This window comes from Protopterus annectens, chromosome 17.part0 (assembly GCF_019279795.1).
Source record: "Protopterus annectens isolate FY-2018-M chromosome 17.part0, PAN1.0, whole genome shotgun sequence".
NCBI classification, from domain to species: Eukaryota; Metazoa; Chordata; order Ceratodontiformes; family Protopteridae; genus Protopterus; species Protopterus annectens.
In genome coordinates this window covers 314,962,757-314,985,121 of record NC_056751.1, presented here as the reverse complement: position 1 = coordinate 314,985,121, position 22,365 = coordinate 314,962,757, and the positions used below count along the sequence as shown (strand labels likewise).

The 22,365-nt window shown below is 38.5% G+C and overlaps 1 protein-coding gene across 1 annotated transcript in view; it reads left to right on the top strand.

Annotated features, from left to right (window-relative positions):
* The window catches only part of TEX30 (testis expressed 30), a 78,225-nt gene that overhangs the window by 29,138 nt on the left and 26,722 nt on the right, over nucleotides 1-22,365 (top strand). Inside the window, exon 2 of the mRNA XM_044059746.1 lies at nucleotides 8,280-8,510. Within this exon, the coding sequence (XP_043915681.1) occupies nucleotides 8,280-8,510 (231 nt within the window). The remainder of the gene's footprint in view (nucleotides 1-8,279; nucleotides 8,511-22,365) is intronic.

Genomic DNA, 22,365 nt, shown 5'->3' with positions numbered 1-22,365 from the left:
TCAGGTGTGCTGTGACACAGCTCAGACCCTGGCTACTGCCACTGAGAGTCAGGTAGAAATGAGTATTCCAGAGTAGACGTGAGGAATTTCAGTAGTTACATGGGAATGGTAAAGGCCAGTGGCAATGCCATGATCTCATGAGCAGTACAGTTGCACCAACACTATCCATGACATGCCAGCTTCCTTGTGCACACTTTAAATAGTCGAAACATATTAGGAACACAGCTGGATGTAGATGAGGGGCTGTCTGCAGGAGTAGTAGAGGAGTAGGCTGGACACTGTATATCTCAAGAAAGTGCTACACACTCGTGGATTTGCCCAATAAGGCAGCCAGGATGTACCAAGCATTCCACAATATTTGGTAGAGCCTCTGTCCATATCTGGGTCCTGCAGCATAGTCAGGCAATGTCAAGAGGCTCTGCTGTGTCTAGTAGATCCTGACATTAGAGTAACTCAGCATTAAGCTCATGTGCCTGTACTTGCTTACAGTCTACGTGACCACCACCCACACTATCCTTAGGGTACATTGTGAAAGACACTTTCCAAATACAAGTTACATTTTTAACATTGAGGCAGTACTCACCCAGAATTCACTTTCCAGACAGGGCCAATGCTGCAATTCTTCCTTGTACCGAAAAACAGTAAATAGACAATACCAGAGGGGAAATTAAAATATACACTTCTTGTTTTCATGGCAGGTAATTTGTGCACAATTAAATTCATCATACAATGTTCTAGACACTGCAATAAAAAAAATCTCAGTGTAGCCCTGAACTTATGTAACACCTGCTCTTTGACACTTCATTCAAAACCTACCAGTATATTTGGCACTTGTACCCCTTACCCCTCAACACTGTACAAATGACTTAATATGTAGAGAAATGCCTGGTGTACACTCTAAGCTGACCACGGACCACTCAGCATAACCCACAAGTAGCACTATATGCATCAAATATTACCTTTGTGAAGTTTTTCGACTTTTGCGAACTCGCCTCTTCACCTGTGCAGCCATATACTGTACACCTGTTTCAAGTGTTAACATGCTATTGCCTTAGGCTGGCCAACATTGCTGTTTTCACTTTTGGTAGGAATGATAGAGGGAGGCTGTCTATCAGTGACTGGCTGTGGTGGTTGCCCACCAGACCGATGTATGATCATGTTGTTTAGAATGCAGCAAGTGGTAAGCATCCTGCATGAAGTAGCAGAATCATACTAAATGGCACCCTCAGACTTCTCCGGGGAACAGAAACAGGTTTTCAGATGGCCAAACAGTTGCAAAATGACTATCTATATTTTGGACAGGTTCATGTGGAAAAGCTGCTCAACACTTCCCTGGGAATTATAGACTAGTGTCATTAGCCAGGGTTCCAGAGGGTAGCCTGCGCCACCTGGAAAACAAAACAGGGAGGGTACACACAACAAAAAATGGGATGATTATTCACTAGTACCTTTGTCACTGTGCAGCTAAAAGAATAAATGTAGTTAGAAGCAGTATTAATAGTTTGCACTTACCAACTAGGTGAACATGAAAAATCCTACTATGCAGGAAGAGGTGGTACAATGAGCTTGCATGCCTGACATGGGAATTGTGGGAACATGCAGGATGTTGAGGTGACACATTGGTGATTCCCTCCATGCTTTACATACTACTTGGCAGTTGATGGAAGGGTAGCTCCTCTTTCTGGTACTACTTCCCCACTGGTCCGGTAGGGCCCTAATAGCAACATGGGTACACTCTATTACACCAATCACCTCAGGAAAGCTTGCCATCCTTTAGAAGGCAAGTATGGTCCTGAGGTGACACTGGAAAATAGATGTACTGATCCATATATGTCAGGAGTATGTCAAGAGACTGCTGAAGTGTCCTTAAAACAGAAGCCTGTGAGGTAACCCTACATCTCCCCAATTTGTATGTAGAAGGTTGCTGTGGCATGTATGATGAGGGGCTATACATTCCATGGTATTCACAGGTATAGGAAGGCCACATATCCCCCAAATCCTCATCTGAGAGCCACACAAACTCTCTAAAGCATGTAGTATATCCCTGACATCTCTAAACCTGTCCAAGATTTATTTAGCAAAGTTCAGATTAGTTAGCCTTTGCCTATTTCTTTGTCTTCTTGAGAGTTGATTGTAGCTGGGAATGTATGATGAGACCCAGATGAGCATTTCACAACTTGAGACAGATAAGCTGACAGCAATTGAAAACATCTTTGAGAATTGCAAAGTGGATGGAAAGTGCAAGGCTTATGTGCACGGCACAGAAGTCCATTTAAAGGTGACCATAAATCATGCAAAGGTGGTAAAAGCTCCTAATTTACATAGGATACTCCTAGATTTTCATATATTCCTCATTTACATCTTATTTCATTTGTGTAAGACCATCTTAGACTGACTGAAACCGTTCTGCCTAAGTCCGGCTATTTTATCTGAATTGTGCCTTAGATGTGCTCAATACATCCTGCACAAATACCCACTGTGTGGCGCCTACGAATAGTGACTGTGAAACCCAATGTGACAACACCTACTTTTTATTGATTGGTAATCACTTTCTAAAGATGAATGAGTAAATCATTTCGGATGTACTGATTATAATGAACTTATGCCTTTTAACTCATTTAAGCCTATAATGCCTTTTTGTATGCTTCCAGTTCACCCTCTTTCCTCCTTATGGCATCCAGAACTTTTTTGAGTCTGGCTTCTTTAACTGAGTGACTTACTAGCTAATAATCGGGAGTAGTAGAAAGGGCAAGGAGTAATTAACAAAGTGATACTAAGAATGTTAGTCTAGGATGTTTTGCACTGGAGAAATTAATCTTTGTTTGCCGCTTGTTCATATTTCTGTATTTATGCTCATATTTTCAGAACCAAGAGACCTATATTTTATTGAGGTCCATGGTGTGAAAAAAAACAGAATGTGGGTGACAGGGCACCTCACTAAAAATGTTGGTTTGTATTACACTATACTGGAAATATTGTTTTAGTAATAATTAAAATAAGATTTCCATATGTACTTAATACTTCAATGAGTGACTTACAAACCATCCTATGACATTAGGGGAAACCTTAAATGTTGTTGAAGAAAACTGCCTTTGATATTTGCACTGCAAGCTTCACATCTTGAAAGATATCCAATATTATTTGTATTGCAAATTATACAATTAAACATATGTTTTCATGTTGCTGTAAATATCTCAGTAAACATACACTTTTAGAGGAATTTCTTGTTGTCATGTGAAAGCGTATGCCTGCTTAACAAAAATATCCTAAAAATATATGCCTGGATTGTACAGTTTTCAAGATCTGTGAAAATTTAGAAAAATTACATTTGGGGTGTGTATGCATTGTAAGATATTAGAGTATTGAAAGAAAATTCTATGAATGCACTGACTATTATCACTGTAAAATGTCTTGCTTAGTAAAGTTTTAACAGCTTTTATTTATTTATCTATCTATTTATTGTGAGGTTGGGGCAGACCAACACTTTTTTTAAATACAAAATTGAGTTATTTCTTATGAATTAGACAATCATATGTTTATATAAAAGAAATCAAACCATCAACATTTCAGTTGCAGACATTATATATAACATAAATTCTTCTAATCTATACAGTCATTGCCAATCCAATATTACATAGCTCATTCAGTTCCTGCCTTCCCTTAAACCTCATTCCTCATCTAAAACATTATTCCCCGTGTATTGCTCCCACAATTATTGTTCACAAAATATTTAAATTTATCTTATGCTGTTTGTTTATATTTCATAAAATGTACTGGAATGCAAAATATGTGTAGGGTGCTAAAGGTGTTGCATTCCACACCACATGGTTGTTAATGAGTTAAATAATATCAGAAAGCAGTGGAGCTAACATTTGGTATGATATAACGGCTTATCTATTTAATACTAAAATGTATGTTTTGGTCTTATTTGTTACAAAAGGGAATGACTGTGTAGAAACCTGTTTATATGCTAAACTTACCAAGTATCTAAAACTGTTTTGCAGGCATACTGCTGTCAGACTTGCCAATAAGAGCATTCTTAGGAAACAGTTTAGCGGATTAAAGACTAGTATGTTAAATACTGATTGCAGTGTTAGAAATGGGTAGCATGTTGCTGTTTGGTTTTGCTTTACCACACTTGGACTCCTGGTTTGATTCTCCACTGGTATGCTTCCATTTTGGAGTTTTCACATTCTTCTTGTGTTCTTGAGTTTCCTCCCATACTTAATAGAGCTGACGGGTTGACCGACAGCACAAAAATGTCAGTAATGTGAATGCATATGTGTATATATTATTTATTTCCAGTTTGATTACCAGGGAAGTCCACTGGGCCCTGATGACCCGTTTTCAGTGGAGGCCCGGGGAAAAAAAGCTTCAAGATACATAATACATTAAGGATACAAAAGATACAAAAGTATAAAAGATACATTATATAGAACAGTACATTCAATGGCATGCATAATCAGCAAAATTCAGTGTGGTTGTTCTTAAGGGTTATACTATACAGATTCATTTGAGCAAACACTCATGTTGTAGGTGTGGAAACACTTTACATACACACATTTAAAGTAAATGTGGAAACACTTTACATGTACTCATTTAAAGTGAGATGCTATTTACAAAGTTGAATCTTGTGATAAGTAGCTATAGGAGTTGCACAGAGCTTAGATGCACTCCTAGGAAAATAGCTATGGGAGTTATAGAGAGCTTAGGAACCTGGGAGAAAACCTCCTGGGGGCATATACTTAGAATTAGGTAGAGTGAAGGCAGGCACATTTCCATTTAGTGGACAGGTGTTTGAAAAGCTGGGTTTTGAAGATTTCTGCGTTAGATATAGTTCTTAGAGTGGAAGGGAGAGAATTCCATTTCGTGCCTAGTGAGAAAGAGAGAAGAAGTTGGCCAGCAGGACGTTTGGGTTTATGGATAGAAATTAAGTTTTGATGTTCAGATTTGAGAATTCTGTTTGGGGTGTAAGGGGGAAGGATATTTGTTACAGCTGGACATTTTGTTGAGTGAAATACAACAAGTCTGTGTGCAGTGGTAAGTTGGAGGTAGTCTAGGTAGTTTGTGAGTTCTAGCCAGTTCAGAGATTGTAGGGTAAGGCAATGATGGGTAGAATTTTTGGAATTGGTGGCAAATTTAGAGATTTTTATTGTAGCAGTTTTCTAGTTTGGAGGTGATGGAGGAGGACAGGTTAGTTAGGAGAGGGATTCCGTATAATAAGGAAGGAATAAGATAAGTAGTGGCCATAGTATGTTTAGTAGAGTTGGAGAGAAAGAGATTGTTCCTGTACAGCATACCTAGCTTTTGGTGGGTTTTCTTTATATTTTGTTGAATATGGATATCAAACTTGAGGTGTTCGTCAATAGTAATGCCAAGTAGTTTAGCAGAAAGAACCACTTCTGTAGGAGAGTTGGTCTGACTAAGGACTTTGAAAACATTTTTGTCATAGGAGTAAGTGTTTGCGGGAGGGAATAGTAGAATTTTTGATTTATTTGCATTGAGAGAGAGGTGGTTTTGGCACATCCAATTTTCAGTAGTTGAAAAAGCAGTTTGGGTTTTAGTCAGCAATTCATAAAGGTTTGAGGCAGAGCAGACTAAGGTTGAATCATCTGCATATTGAATGATTTTGGCATCAGGAATAGCAGTGTGAAAATTATTGATAAAGATGTTAAAAAGCATAGGCCCAAGGATGGATCCCTGTGGTACGCCATTTGAGGTAGGTAAGAAGGAAGAGGTGGAGTTCTTCCATTTGACTGCCTGAGATCTGTCTGATAGGTAACTGGAGAACCAGGATAAAGTGTTTGGTGAGAAATGGAGGTTTGAGAGACAAAAGAGAAGGTGTTTGTGGGAAACAGTATCAAACGTTTTAGACAGATCGTGCAACAGTAGAAACTAAGTGTCCTGAATCTCGGGCTTGATTGACAGTTTCTAGGAAAGAGAGTAGAGCGGTTATAGTGCTATGGCCTGGGTGGAAGCCATAGTAGGTGTATGAAGATGGTTTTGGGTCAGGAAAGGCATAAGTTGGAGGTGGATACATTTTTCTAGGATTTTAGAGATTGGTGAGAGCAGAGCAATTGGGCAGACATATGCCCTGCAGTGAACTGATATTATGTCCAGGATTGTTTTCTGTCATGACCCTTTTATTCGCTAGGGTAGGTGCTGGAATTTCTGATTATGAACTGGATGAAAACGGGTATAGAAATTGTTGTATGGGCATTTGCTTGAGATGGTGAAACCGTGATCAGCAGAATTTTATGCAATAGATTTTAATGAAAATTCAGTTGCTTACCTATATGCACGGGTAACGGAAGATAATGAATGATACTTGTTTTACTGTCCTACATGGATCCAATAATCACTTAAATACCACCAAATTTATTATGTATAATATAGTGCTGATGTTTGGCATCTGCCAGCAAGTAGTAAAGTTGGAAGATTTTCTTTCCTAACACTACACCTTTGGGAATAATTTATAAGTATAGCTTGTCAGAAATTTTGCTTTTTTTTTTTTTGAAGCATACCTCTTCATGATTTCTTTTAAAAGAAACTAGATTATCTGAATATGGATTTCCATTTCAGTTTGATGAACTTGCATGTTTAGTGTTAATATTAAAAGTCAAAATTTGTCAGACTATTTTTTTTTTTTTTTTTTTTTTTTAGAAAATTTAGATCTTGTGTTGTGAAGCACCAGTAATTTGTCTTAAACAAGAAGTACAACAACTTTCTGTGAAATTGTTTGCTTTCTGAATTAAGTTTATACAGTTAGGATTTTTCCACCCATCATTCTAGGGCATAGCTCAGACTTGCCAAAGGTTCTTTGTTGTGATACCTTTTTTAGTTCTTCTCTGTTTTTGGTATTTTGTTTGCAACTTGCCATTGAGGGTAATAACTGGCTCATATTTGTCATTTTACAGACTAATAAGCATGGTCTTGTAGAAAAATATTTTAGGAAGGGAGAGCATTGATGTGTTTTTCTCTCTCTCTCTCTCTATTAAGTGAACACGGATGGCTGGAGATTAAAGCTGGGCACTGTTCAGTTGGTAACATTCTTGTTAAAGAGTATCTCTCCTTAAATTTCAGCTAGTACCAGTAAGTAAGAGAATGTAAAATCATTATTAATCTAATAGTCATATTCCTTCATTGTCCTTTCCAAAAATGTCATGGCCTAGTCAAGAATTTAAAGATAATAAATAAATGTACAACATGCTTTGCATAGGTGGCATTAAGATGCAAACTGAGGTACTTGGAGAAACAAAGAGAAGATTTTATTGACATGATAAGTGGGAATGTTGCAGTTCCCCATGGAGTTAGTAATTTTTGGCAATTACACACTTTAAAAAGTCATTTAAGGTGTTGCTATATGCCTCCTTTTATTCAATTTGCTGATGCAGCTTATTCTTCACACATAGAAGGCTTCCATCTCAATTTACATCTTCACTACCGTGGACAGTACACTTTTGTAAGGTCTTTGTGAGTTAATCTTTCTTATCCTGATAAAATGTGTATGCACATAATGAGGTTCTACTTGTTCAAAATATGGGATCTGTGGGTAACAAAAGTTGACAACTGCCACTTGAGCAAACAGTGAGCTATTTAATGTTCTTCTCCTATGAAGGTGGGTTTAATTTTGCTTTTGCAATTTCACATTACCTCAAAAAAACCTTTTCTTTGCTTCTGTTTTATTTTTTAACTTACTCCGCATATCTGTCTGCCTGTAAATGTCATCTCTGTCTGTTAAAACAGTATGTGTAAGACTGTGTCCCTAACCTTCAGCTCTGTTCTGGTAACTAAAATGTTTTCTTAACCCTAGTTACTGATATTGATGAAGAAATCCAGTGTGCCACAGTGTTGACAGGTCCTTTAGCTTGTCTTAACTGCGTTATAGGCACTTCTTTTCATGATGCAATGCAGTTAAGTCATAGGTTGTATAGTTTTTATCTCTGGGACACTGCTCTTAAAGATATATAAAAATACTGTCTTTGTAAGTTTTTGTAATTTAATTTCACTTTCTTGCATCGTAGTTAACGGAGTTTAGTGTGGCTGTTCTTAAGTTTTTATTGCAGTTTTCATGTTTTTGATTACATTTATTTTAGAGGGAGCACATGATTTATATAGACTTAACGTTTCAAATTAAAACCTTTTCTTGTCTTTGCCAAGCAATAGTTGATAAGCTGCAAATTAATTTCATATGAGTTTTGAAAATTCACCAATAACAAAAGTATTTTGTTAGCAGTATATAACACAGTGATGTGGAATCTGCTTGCATTTGTTTTTAGGTGAAAGTGAAGATACCATTTGGGGATAAACATCTGGATGGAATGATTTCTCTCCCAATCAAAACTTTTACTTATGGAGTTATACTTACCCATGGAGCGGGAGGAGATATGAATTTTTCTCACCTGGTATCGGTGGCATCTTACCTTGCTTCTCATGGAATTCTTTGTCTACGATTCACATGTAAAGGACTCAATCTCGTTTACAGAGTGAAAGCTTATAATGCTGTTTTGGTAAGACTTAATATATTGTTTGCAAAATCCATGGTGAAATGAACTCAGTATGCCAGTCAGTAGTTTAGTTAAATACTAAGTCATGTATTTCAATATGTAAAGTCATAAATTCTTTAGGCACTGAGTACTGCTTTTAGGCTGAGGAGAATGGTTGCACATTTTGAAACTGGTTAGATATATTTTATACAAGAAATATATCACCTTCCCTATCTTTTCATGTGTTTGTTGACAATGAAAATAGGTTTCTAAACTTCTTAGTGAAGATACTCAAAATTGCCATTGTAAATCCTGTACTAATCTTCATCTTTGGCTTCTTTTGTATATATTGTTTTCTGGATTAGTAACCAGACTACATATATTTATTCATTAGAACATTTTCCACGTTGTATATTTTTTTTATATGAAGATTTTTAAATGTTGTCTAATTGCATTTAGTACACACCATTTTTCTTTATTTTTATACATTTCTCTGCATATTCTTCTATATGTATTCATATGTGAGGATGCAGATTTTCACAGACCGTATCTCATACCCATTTTATTGAAATGGACCAATAACTCTTCAGCTATGGTATGTATGTCAAGAAACTGGAGTTGCAACCAGATTCCAAATGTCTCATAATTATTGAAGTGACTCTTTGTGGTTTGACAGGGGCTGGGAAAGGTACTAAGCAGCTGTGTGTGACATTGGGAGATCAACCAGGAGCAGTAGTAAGCCCCAGATTCCTCTTCCAGCTTGACGTCCTTCAACAACTGATTTCATTTTAAAGACCCGACTGTGACAAACAGAATGCAGCAAAACAATGTAAAGCAGAGTAATTACTCGGAATCCCAATGACAGAACCACCTGGTTATATGTATAAACTGTGAAAAATATGTCATTATGAAATGATTACAACTGTGTTTCTTTGTGCTTTACCAAAAAGTGGATCCTGAAAACACATACAGTGACAGCAAAGAAACATACTCCTTTCAAGCGCTGACATTTTCTGTCTATTCCCTTCCCAGAAATGTTTTAAAGCTTGACGGTTCCGAAATCATCCAAAAGGGGGAAAAACAACGTCTACAAACGTGAATCTTTTAAGAGTATACCTATATGTCACTTGACACACACACACACACACACACACACACACGCATGAAAGGATACCACTCCCGGAGACCAACATAGTATGTGAAGGATGTAAAGAAAGAGCTCACAAACTGCATTTCTGTTTCTTCGCAACCGACTATCACAACAAGCCAGTACATTTTGTTCACATGGTGCTCATCTCATCTCAACTCTGAATAACAGAGCAGTAAAATAGCGCATCCAGGTTATTAATCAGTCAAAATTCATGACATTAAAGACAATGACTCTTTTGTCCATAATTTCAACAGTTATGACTTATTGGTTGTGATAATACGCAAGTACCCCACATGTATCTTATAGGACTCTGCAACAGTAAATTTCTGGTGAAAATTTGCAAATCATATCTCTCCTCACAACTTGAAGAACACTGTGAATAAAGTCAAGACCAGTACTGGCTATGAGCTCATACCATCCAAAGTCTGACAGATATCAAAATGGCATCTCAAAAGTGATGAATTAAATTTGGGTCTTCCGCACTCATTTCTTCTTTAAGAATGTTTCTTAATGGATTGAAAACATGTTGAAGATGTTGTGCACTTTGCTTAAACTGTAATGGATTTTAGCTACAAAAACAGTGGAGGGTAAAATTTTCATTTTTTCATATTCTTATTCTCTCTATATTATTTTTATCAGAATGTGTAGCATTATCCAAAAAGCTTATTTTTCACTCATTTTTCTCAATAATTATCAGGATTCTATATTGATGTAGCAAATTCTTTTTAGTCAGAGGCTCTATATTCTGGAATGATATTCTAAGCTTTGCAACATCAGGCCTTCACTCATACCACCCAGAATTGCCCCAGGAGGTGTAATTCTGAGCTCATTAAGCCTTAGTCTTATATGCATAAATATACTGTTATAGCTGATTGTTGAAACAATTAAAACCACCTAGCAATCCTAGTACTGTTTGTCAGATTTAGTTCAACTGAGTTCATTAAACTTAGAGCAAATTCATTAGCTATTTCGGTAATTTATGTGATAAACAGCAATCAGCTCTTTCAGCTTATGACAAGACACTTTGAAAACTACCGTTGGAATGGCAAAGTGTCGTAATTTAGTACACCTAGGTGATCTCAACCTAGACTGGAAAGGGTAGCATAACATTTTACAAGATTTCTGTTGCCATGTAGTCTTCCACATGTCATCACTGATGACAATCCTCCCTACTAACTACAAACAAGATTCATTCTGCTCTCAAAATTGGCATCTTCTAACTCCGTTGCTGACTAATACAATATTGCAAGTATCTGTCCACTTGTCAAAAGTGTGGAAAAAATTATTTGTAGTCAGATATTTGAATAAAGTCTTTCAGCTTTTCTGGTTAGGGGTTGCCACAGCAGATCACGATTGACATTAGATTTTACGGTGTCGAGTTGCCAGTCCAGCGCCAAACCTTCAGAGAAGGCACTCATGCACCTACCTGCATGTCTTTTTAAAGTTTAGTCGATCGGACACAGAACATGCAGACTCCGCACAGAAAGCACTCCAGCCAAGAATCTAACCGGAAAGCCTCTTGCTGTGAGGTGACAATGCTAATCACTGCACCACTGAGACTGAGGCCGAAGTAGTCAGAAATTTGAATATATATATCCAAAATTCCAATCTGCTCTCAAACAGACAAAGATTTAGGCCAATACACACTACAGTTAGCAATTTATTCACTGACAGTTGGCATACTTTCAAATATGGAAGAAGGCTCACTTACAGGTGCATTTCTGTTAACACAGAGAGAGCCATTAGTCCTGCATTACTGTGTAATATACATAGATGATGATTTTCTAGTGAATTAATAAAGCAGTTTGGCAACTATCTTTCATATGTGGCTTTTATAGTTATTAGTATCATTACCAAAGAATGGGCGGCCACAGTGGTGCAGCGGTTAGCATTGCTGCCTCACAGCAAGAGGTTCTCTGGTTCGATCCTCGGCTGGGGTGCCTTCTGTGTGGAGTCTGCATGTCCTCCCTGTGGTCGCGCGGGTTTCCTCCCACATCCCAAAGACATGCTGTAGGTAGATTGGACACTCTAAATTGGCCCTAGATGTGAGTGTGTGCATGTGTGCGCCTTCTCTGGAAGATTGGGTGCCGGGCTGGCAACTTGACACCGTAAAACTCCACTGCCAATCATGAGTGGACAGGTGATCCACTGTGGCAACCTCTAACAGGGAAAAAGACAAAAAAAGAAGTATCATTACCAAAGAATATCCAGAAAACTGTGGACTTAGCCTAATAATATTCTCCATTTTTATTAATGACCTTTCTTGAGACTTTCCAGGTAGCAGATGCCTCATGCATGCAAATTATACTGTTGTTATAAGGGCAGGCAAATCCTACCAAGAAGTAAGCATTCAAAAAAAAATACTTTAGCATTTTGGCATAATCTAGACTGAGCTAGAGACTGTTGATATTCAGAAATCCAGACTTGTGCTATTTGGCACCCCCAAAACAAGTTAATGTGCAGGCATCTCTTTTTTCCTTTGGTGACCCATCAAAAGTGTTGAGGAAGTATAGATTATAGCATTAGTTGGGAAGAGTGTTTAGGTTTAGGGATCAGGAAAGAAATCTTGTGGTTATGGAGCAAGAAGGAAGTCTTTGTTTTAGGGTGGTGGACGGGAGTTTTACGGTTATGAGGTTAGAAGGGAGTTTTTAGGTTGGGGAGAGTAGGAATTCTTTAGGTTAGAGAGTGGGAGGAGGATTTTAGGGGAGGGAGGAGGATTTTTAGGCTTAGCAAGCAGGAAGGAAGTTTTAGGGTTAGAATTATGGTTAGGGTTCTGGTAGGGCTATTCAGTTTTATGGGATCAGGTGTGGAGACGGTTAAGTAGTTATGACATTTCTAGTTAGCAGGAGTGTGACAAAGAGGGATATTGCCAGCATAGCTGTTTGGAATTTTGTAAATAATATGTCATTTGTGAATATCAACATGATGTATACAAGATGATTGTGTTACAAATGTATTAGAACTGTATGTCATGTGTATATCAAACTGCTTGAAGGTATTTGCAAAGTGCTGTTTGAAATGTAACTACAGTGTAGCCTACTGGAAAAGAACAGAAATGTACATGCACTATTGTAACTGTTTAAATATAAATATTTTAACAGTGGAAACTGGGATACAGGAGGTTAACCTCAGTCTAGTATATTTTATAAAAATAACTGAAATTAAATTACTTTATAGGCTACGCCAGAGAGTTTGTGACGAGAGATTTTCTGTATTGTCTTGGAAGTGTTTTATTGTTTTATGACTTCCAGCATCTGCCAAAGATCTGAGGAAAAACCCTTATCTATGTATTTTTACCGGTAGATGCTAAATATTGCCAGCTTCCAGCAGTGGGTTTTCACCCTGGGATAGAGTCAGATCACAAGAAATGTCATTCTGCAAGCTATCCCAGCAGTAATATTTGAGATATTAATTTGAGAGGTCTCTGAGACACAGCATTCTGTAGTCTGTCTTTGACCTGACAACAACTAGAATTTCATTCACCACATTTGTCTTGCTCTTATTAACTAAGTTAACTAGGTTATATTAATTCTCTTAGATACATTCAGGAATATAGTAAAGCTTAGTTTAGATATTTTTTCTGTATTTGAGACTATCCTGCAATGTTGTTTTAAAAACACAGGAAATATTTAACTCTGTCACTGTGAATGCATGTTTTAGTATTGTCTTGTTCTTTTATTATTTATTATTAAATATATTTAAACGTTTTATTTGTGGTTGATTTGTGTAGAGATATTAGTTCTGAGAGTACTTTCATATTTATTTGGTGATACTGTGTAGGCCACTCCTAATAGCTATGTTCTTGGTCAAGCTACCATTTGTATTAATAGTAACATTACACAGTAAGATTGGACAAGTAACTGGCCTTAGGCTGCCTAGGGCGCCGCTGTAGCAGGGGCATTTTTCCAGTATTTATTTGGTGTAGGTAGACCAGGATGTGTGCACCAGATGGTGTATTAAGGGGCACCGTGGAGCCCTTTTGCCTAGGGCACCAGTTGACCTAAGGCTGCTCCTGACTGGACACCCTTTGTTAAGTGCCTTAAAGTAGCTGATAAGGAGCTGGCTGGTGGCAGTGAAAACTACCGTATAGTCTGGGCAAAAGGGGTCATAGCTGGTAAACTTGTGCCAGCCTTTCCCAGGTGTGTGTGTATAAATTAAACCTCAAAGTGTGTGTGTGTGTGTGTGTGTGTGTGTGTGTGTGTGTGTGTGTGTGTGTGTGAGCTAATTGGGCAGGGACACAAAGCACTGGTTGGACAGAGAGGGAGCTGGAGGTCTTGGCTTAGCCAGTCAGCTGAGATCTCAACTCTATACCTGTGCCAGTGGGAGTCTTATTGGGGATCTGGAGAAAGAGGGAGAAACCAGCCCTGGACTGATTGCGGTCTGTGTGTGCTCTTAAGGGAAATAAAACAAGTGGCAGCAAGCAAGTATATCATGAGCAAATAGCATGAGAGCATTTGCAGCAGACTCATGCATTCTGTAACAGTTTGTGCATATATTGCATAATATAATACCATATATAAAAAAAAAACCTTGTGCATTTATATTATATGTACCATAACTCAGAAAATGTTATCGATATTGGGTTTAGCATCTATACAACAGTGTGATTGCCTTATTATTTTATGTTATTTTGTGTTGTACTGTCATTTGTTTAGTTGTATGATTCTCCTCTGTTGATATTTTTACTATGATATGTACTGCTCTGTGATATTTTTACTATGATATGTACTGCTCTGTGATCTTTACTGTTTTATTTTGTACATGTCTAGAGGCTTGGATTGTGGCTGAAAAAGTCTTAGGATCAGATCACGTATCTGTTAACAAATGTTAAATAAGTAAATCATAGAAAGCAGCATAATATTCATATTTCTGAATGTCAGTTAATACTCACCTCTGAAACAACTATTACTCTTAATAAACCCACTATACAGTTTAAGAAATCAAACCAGTGTACAGAGACATTCATTTACCTTATCCATTACAGAGAAAGCATTTTACATTTGACCCCTGCACAAGGGAATACACTTCCCACAGCACTGTATGACATAAACAAAATTGCCTCACTTCAGAGAACATAGGCATCTGATAAACCCATTTAAGTAGAGTTGTTTTGATGATGTACAGGATATGTTTGCTTTGAATGACTAAGTATGCATCACTCAAAGGTACAGAAATTTACATTATTAATTAACAATAGACGATGGATATAATATTTATAAATGTTACTTTCTGGCATAGAATAAGCAGTATACATAATCTGTAAATAGGTTATTAATTTAAAATATTCCTAAAAGAACTGTAAACATCCACATTCTTTGTATAACTGGCTTAGACAGATTTGTACGATTGAGTGTATAAATGTGTTGCACATACATTTATAAACAAAAGGCTAGCTATGTTTAAATGTTGTATGTTAAATGTAGTAAATGTTTTGTCTATTTTCAGTCATTGTCATTGTCTTTTGCCTCTGGTCATGACTGAAAAAGGTCTACTGACTAGCTCACTTATTAAAAATCTTAGTACTTCAACATAAAGGCGCCCACTGCTGTCCTAACCATTTGCCATCCTTGCACCAGTCTATGAAACCCTTGAAAAAGTAATGTACAAGAAACTCCCATAGCTCATAACAGATGTTTCTAACAGACACTTAACATGGATTTTGCCCTCGGCATAGTGTAAAAGAAATGACTACCATCCCTTTCACTACATTAAGAGCTAGTCTTAACCAGGGTAGTTATCTAGGTTAATGTTCACCGAATTTTATAAAGATTTTGATACCACTTGACCAGCTCATATTAACTTCCTGACTAGCCATTTTTTTTTACATATGTCAGCGTACATAATACATGTTCACAAACTGCCTACTGCAATAATTCCTACTTACCAGTTTTAGCTGTAAAATCATGGAATGTATTATTATGGAACTAATCAGTAAGGACTTGCAAGATCTGCAGGTCATACCATTTTTGCCTTGTTAGCATCTTTATAAAAGTCACCCAAAGCCCAAAATGAAGGATTTCACAGCACACTTGTTATGTGATCATGGGCAAAGCATTTGATGCTATTCCCCATTATAGAATCATAAATAAGCTAATCCGGCTAAACATTTATTGCATTTGTAGTTCACTGAATTGGTAACTGGCTGTCAAATAGAACCCACTTAATGAGTATAAATGGTGCCCTCTGGGGGGAAAAAAAAGCAAATGATAGCTAGCTACACCACCCTTGAGGTTCTGTCCTAAGTCCTTTTCTGTTTGCATTCTATTTCTACCTATTTATTTAGGTAAATGCTAATAACGTTTTGCTAATTAAAATGATAGATGACTACAAGCTAGGAATTAACTTAAATTCCCCCCTCAGGTGTGCTGCCACTTCAGCAAGGCCATGTTCCCATTAATAAGCAGTGCTTTAATCTAGGCCTCACCCTAAACACCAAGAAGTGTAGTATAAAGCTTCTACTCCTACCAGGATCACATGCATGGAATTCACCTTGAGAATAACCCTATGACCCATGATTTAGAAACTTCCATAGATAAGGTGTGTTTAAGTATGCTTATGCCACTATTGTCGGAGAATCCTTCAACATTTCTCATCTCTTGTGGGTTCTTTCCAGATCCCAATCCTTCCTAATTTCCCATTACACAGCCCTTATTTGCCCCATTACAGAATACAGTGCTCCATTTGAAAGGACTACTGCTAAACAACTTTCCCATCTAGAAAGACCCTGGCATTTTATAATACAAACAGTTATTAAGGAGGCATTCTTATTCAGATATACTAATAACCTTGTCTGTATCTTTGTCTTTTCTTCCAAGCTATGTCAGACTTTGCTGTCTTAGACCTCTTTTTCCTGAAAAGGAGAAAGTCCTCAGTTAATACCTAGTTCTATAATAAAATATAAGCAAGTCCTGATGCAGGGATAAGTTCATTACCCAGCAGCTTTCTTGCTCATACAGCAGGCTTCCTATACATATTAGGCAGCGTAAAACTCTAGTAGCATCCACATTTCATTTAGATGAATGGAGGGAATCCTATAAATTAATTCCAAGAGTCACTGGCTACAAATGACTTGCTCTGCCAAACTAAACATCATCTTATCCCAGTCCTGCCTGTTTCTTCTTTGTTCCTTTTTTCCTTCTTTTCAAAAACTATTTTCTATTTTCTTCCTATGTAGTGTAATCCATGCTAAAAATATTGTATATTTATCTTACAAATTAACATATCCTCCTACCATTATCTTCTGAACTATCAACCCACAATTAAGAGTTCTTTGTTGGCAAGGCCTGTAGTGGTTAATATAGTGCTGGCTTGGTATAAACTTATAAGCCTGTGAATCCGTGCTAACACGGGTTGTTTTTTCTTTCTATCAGATATGTTTTTGCATTACTTTACAGTTTAAAAGTTTTTATCCCACATTCTCTTTTTGCCTGCAATTGAAGTTAAGCTGTGAACCTCCCTCAAATGTTTACAAGTCAAACAGAAAGAATACCTTACCTGCACAGGAACAATCAGTAAGTCCAAAGCATATAAACATGTCAGTATGGTACTACACTGTAGTGTACTGTATAGTTTAAAATAATGAAAAATGGGCCATGAAGTCAAAACACTGAGTGTATAAACTTATGATATTTAAAGTTTATATAGAAAAGGCTTGTGTTTGTATTAAAATTGATGTTTTGCCTTTCTTGTCCTCTGCCTTAAAGCTTTCTTTGCTTTAACCTTTCTAAGCTTTGTCATAACTTGGGACAGGGGTTGGTAATATTGTATGTGCATTATAGACTCCCTTGGTCAGATGTGTATTCATGGTAGCAAGAGAAGGTCCCCCCTCCCTTTTCTTCATCAGTTGCTTTTTCCACCCAGGCTCATTCCTGGTTTCCAGGAGTTTAAGAGCCTACGATTATGTCATCGGTCCCTGCTTTGGTCCTAAGTTTAACTATGTCTTCAGCACCATTGCGTCCTTCAGCTCTGGTGGCCTTGGTGTTGAACCTCTCAGTGGTGAAAATCACTAGGGACCAGATTCCCAGCAATTTGTGGGTCAGCACTGATGTCTGCTCCAGAGCTCACTGGAAAGTTGTCAGTATTAACTACTTCATTGTTTGAGTTTCCTACACCAAAGGTGTCTTCGATGGCTGTGCTGTGAATGCTGTGGTGCATATTCTTGATAAGTCCTCTCATGTCCACGACCTTTGACATCAATTACTGAAAGCTCAGATGCAGTGTGGAAACAACTTTGAAGGTTGATAGATGTCAGGAGTTGGCAATGAATCTTTTGCTTCCAAGGATGCCTATCAATCTGATACCTTGACCTTTTTATCTCCATCCTAGAAGGGCAAAATGGTAGAAAGCTGCTGCATTGATAGGCTGATGGTATCCAGAGCCAGATCCTATGCTTCACACATGGACAAGGCCTCTCTGAGTATTCCCAAAAGAGATAATACAAAATGCAATATCTAGAGTCCCTTAAAGAGTCCCACACCCCAGATACTTATCTGGTAAAGGGGAGTCTTCCTCCCTGATAGTCCCAAGTTTGAGAACTCCTGGAATTAATGCATCAAAAGGGAACATGGTCTGTTGGCCCCCATCTCCCTTGAAGAAAGTATACTGCAGGAGGCTTTCAATTCCACTCTGCCTATCCCTTGGGTTGTTAGTTCTGCTGCCAGCATGGTCTCTGTCATAGGTTCACAAGTACTTACCAGACTGTTGACCTGTGAGAATCGTAAGCCTAGCCTTAGATTCCCATGGTAGTTTTAGCCCATATATTTTGCATACAAATAGCCTAGAAGTGGACCAAATGGCTTGGCAAGAACTCTACATGACAGTGTCTATTAAAAAGAAACTGGTCACCTAAAGACCAGGAATGTTGGAGTAAGTCTACCTTGACTGACTCCACTGTGGTAGTCGCTGCCCTAAAGAAATAACTCTTGGATGATTCCCCCCCCTGTCAAGGAGGTCAAGGCATTATCCACTTTGTGAAGCACATGTACATGTCAGGTACCTATTCTTTGTGCACTCTGAACTATATGACACATGTGACTTGATTACACTGCAGCTTAGGATATCAGAACCTAGAAATGCTGAAGAGGATATCACACACGGATCAGAGATGTAAATTCATATCCCAAGTTGCAGATGTGGCCAACATGTGTAAACTAGCCATATGACCCCATACATAATACAGTCTATAGAATGTCCTACAGAGACTGGTCTAGAATTGCTATACAGTATCATGCATAGTCCCAGTACTGTAACTTTGTGTTCAGCTTCAAGGCATCTTTCACCAATTCCCTCTATGATGATTCCTCAATTTTAAGACCACAGGTAAAAGAGAAGGTGCAGGAGAGTGAGCAGGAGGGGTAGATGCTTACTGCTGTTGGAGCTAACTTCTCCACTCTGCATAAAATGTTCTACCATAACTAGGAGAGGGTCTAAAACGTATGGTTTTAAGTAGCACATCTGCAGCCAATTCAGCATAGCTCTGACAGAAACTAATGTGGGCAAAGCGGTTTGCAGAAATGATAGTGCCCCAGGGGCAGAGGTAGCGTGCAAAAATCAGGGATTTCTGCAGTCCTCTTTCTTTGGGGCCCACTGCAGAATTCCTGAGGTCTTGCTCAACTCTCCCACTGTGGAAGACATTAAGGGTTGAACCCCCTGCATTTTCTTGTATAGCAGGCCATCATGTGGGTCAGACAAACTAGTGTCCAGAGGCTAAACTATTTCCTTTGCGTCTTTCCCCCAAGACCAGTTTAATTTTTCCTTATTTACACACCACCCTCTTAAATGTTTGTGGCTAAACTGGATTTGTTAAACTTCCTAAAAAAAAAAAATCCAAGAATTCCATCAAAGTAGAGTGAGTCTGAAATGTATTCAGGTTCATAGGTACTTTCTAGGCTAGTGATCTGTAAAGATTGTAAGAGGCCTAGCCTTACATTCTCATGATAGTTTTTAGTCCTTATATTTTGTACATGAATAACCCAGAGACGGACTAAACAAGGATATGGTAAGGCATTCACATGTTTCTCCTACCTGATATGCAAATGGCTTGGTAAAAACTCTACATGATATTGTCTATTAAAAACAGACTGGACAGATTCTTGTGGCCATCCACGGATCAAGAATGTAAGATTAATGGTCTATGTTAAATGTTTGAACAAACAAAATGTCGAACATTACATGGTGGAGACCAAATGTTCGACATTTGGATGTTCGAACATCAAAAAAAAAAAAAAAAAAAATGATAAAAACACTTTTAACAGTGTAGGAAGGGGGGCAAGCCCCCCTGCACCCCACATCCCCCCTACTTAAATATACCAACTCCGAGACCGCACTTCAGTGCAGAAAAGGGAAATTCTCCTTATCTGCACCATATGGCACCATTGAAAGTCTGTCTTCAAGCACTCAAAATTTCGAACATTTGGTCTTGACCATGTAACATTTGAAATTTTGAACGTTCGAAGATTTGACAGGTACCCAAGAGTAAGGCTACCCTCCCCTACCTTCAGGATTCATTTTGGTCTGCAAGAAAACCCATGACCTCAGGCCAGTCTAAGAGCTGAGAGGCCTAAACCAGTGCATGGCAAAGACAAAATTGTTGATGGTCAAAAAGCCATCCTTTCTTTCTTAGAGAAGGGGGTCTGCATGTGATGTATAGATCTCCAGGATGCCTTTTTTCCATATCAAGATAGCCAGACCATTTGGGGAACTTCTTCATTTCAGGGTAGAGAAGGGTCACTGTCAGTTCAGGGCCCTTCCATCTGGCTTCACCACATACCCTGTAGTGTTCACTAAATGAATGATGGTTGCAGAAGTGCATTGTAAACTGCTAGGAATAAAAGTGTTCCCCATTCTGGATGCGTGGCCGCTAGCTCTTCCCACAAAAAAGTTGCGGATTTGAGTGAAGGACTACTTGTTGCAACTCTCCCAGTCCTTGGGAATACCAGCAAACACTATGAAGTCCCAAATGAAGTTTTTGAAAGTTCAGATTTTCACCGGATTCCACCTGTATGAATTGATCTTTATGCTACTGTCCTGGGTGAGACCGATATCATTTCTGCAAGTCAAAATTCTGTCTCTTCTGTCTTTTGCTTGGCCATGGCAGCTTTGTGTCTGAGTTATAGCAGCGAAAATATTTCCTGGTCCCCTTTGTGCGGTACTGTATATAGGATCTTTACAGGGCTTTGAGGGTGAAGTGGCATCAAAATGTCATCCCTTTGTCTGCTCCAGTCTAAATTTCTTGGGGTATGGACTCAGCAACTACAACAGTGGTTACACTGTTACAGTTTTTGTCAGGTTGTCTCTTTCATCTTTCCTTGCACAAAGTGGCTGTCCTCACAGATGCATCTGCCTTGGAGGGGGGCATTGTTTAGGACAGATAATCCAAGGGACTTGTTCACAACAAAAAGCCTCTTTGGACATAAATGTCTTGGAGATGAGCATGGTCCTCATACCATTACAGGACCTCCTCAGGGAGGTACTGCCACCCACTCAGTATAGCAATGGTTTGTTATATCAGCAAGCAGGGAAACACACACTTTTTCTCTGTGTCAGGACACTGTTTAGCTGTTGTAGTGGGTCATGATGCTAAATGTGTTCTGAAGGCAGCACATGTCCCTGGTCAAGCCAGTTTGCAAACAGGTTCAGTTGGTGTCTGCTGATGTCTCAAGGGTGGTCAGTCTGTGGTAAGTGCCAATTTTTTGCCACTGGAGGAAGCCTTGGGTAATTTGGATTTCTTCAGAATCTTTGTCAAAAGGGAAAATGGAGGAAAAATGAGATGCCCTGAAGCTCACTTGTGGACTAAAACATCCAAAGGTGTCTGAGGAGCAACTGCAGCAGCTATTGCTTTCTCATCCCTCCTCAGACAGTCACCTTTGGATGTTGTAGTCCACAAGTGAGCTTCAGGACATCTCATTTTTCCTCAATTTTCCCTTTTGACAAAGAATCTGTAGAAACCCAAGTTACCCAAGGCCACGGCCATTCTTGTAGCTGTGTTTTGGCTCAGACAGGTCTGTTTCTCTAGAAGTCTTCTACCCCATCCATCCACCAGGCATTACTTAGAACATCAGATGCTGAAGTTATCCTCATGGTTTCTTCATTTCCACTAATGGAGACCCTGATTATCCTTCCAGTATGGTCTAGATGTTTGCTGCAAAACAAATAGTTTCATGTAGGGAGGTTTGTAAAAGTAAATGGATGAAGTTTTATGTATGTTTCCACAGTAAAGGGCTTAGACCTTCTTAGTTTCCAGCTGTTTTGCAATTTATAGCTCAAATATTTTGATAAGGGTGAAACTATTTCACACTCTGGGTACATTTAGCAGCAGTTTCAGATTTTGATCAGGGAATTAACTCTACTTTGCTAGCATCTTTAAAAGTCTGTAAAGATTCCCTAAGATGTGATGTTTTCTTAAGACCTCCTCTTAGAGAACCTGTACTTCTGTGGAACCTTAACTTTTCTGCTGGAGAAACTGATGTTGACTCCCTTAGAACAAGCAACCAAAGTTTTAACTTCCCCCAGGAAAAAGCCCAGTGACCCATTTTTCCACTTGAGTTGTTAGCTGGGCATTCCCAGCTAAGACAAGAGCCCTACAGCCCATTTGTTCATGCCCAGGAATCCTAATTGGCCCTCAGTTGCCCAACAAGATTTGGGTGGTAAGGAGTGGGCTAGCTTGTTGGTTGTGAGGGCAGCTTTCCCTCTGTCAATGGGAGCATCCCCAGCAGCTTCTCTAAGCACATG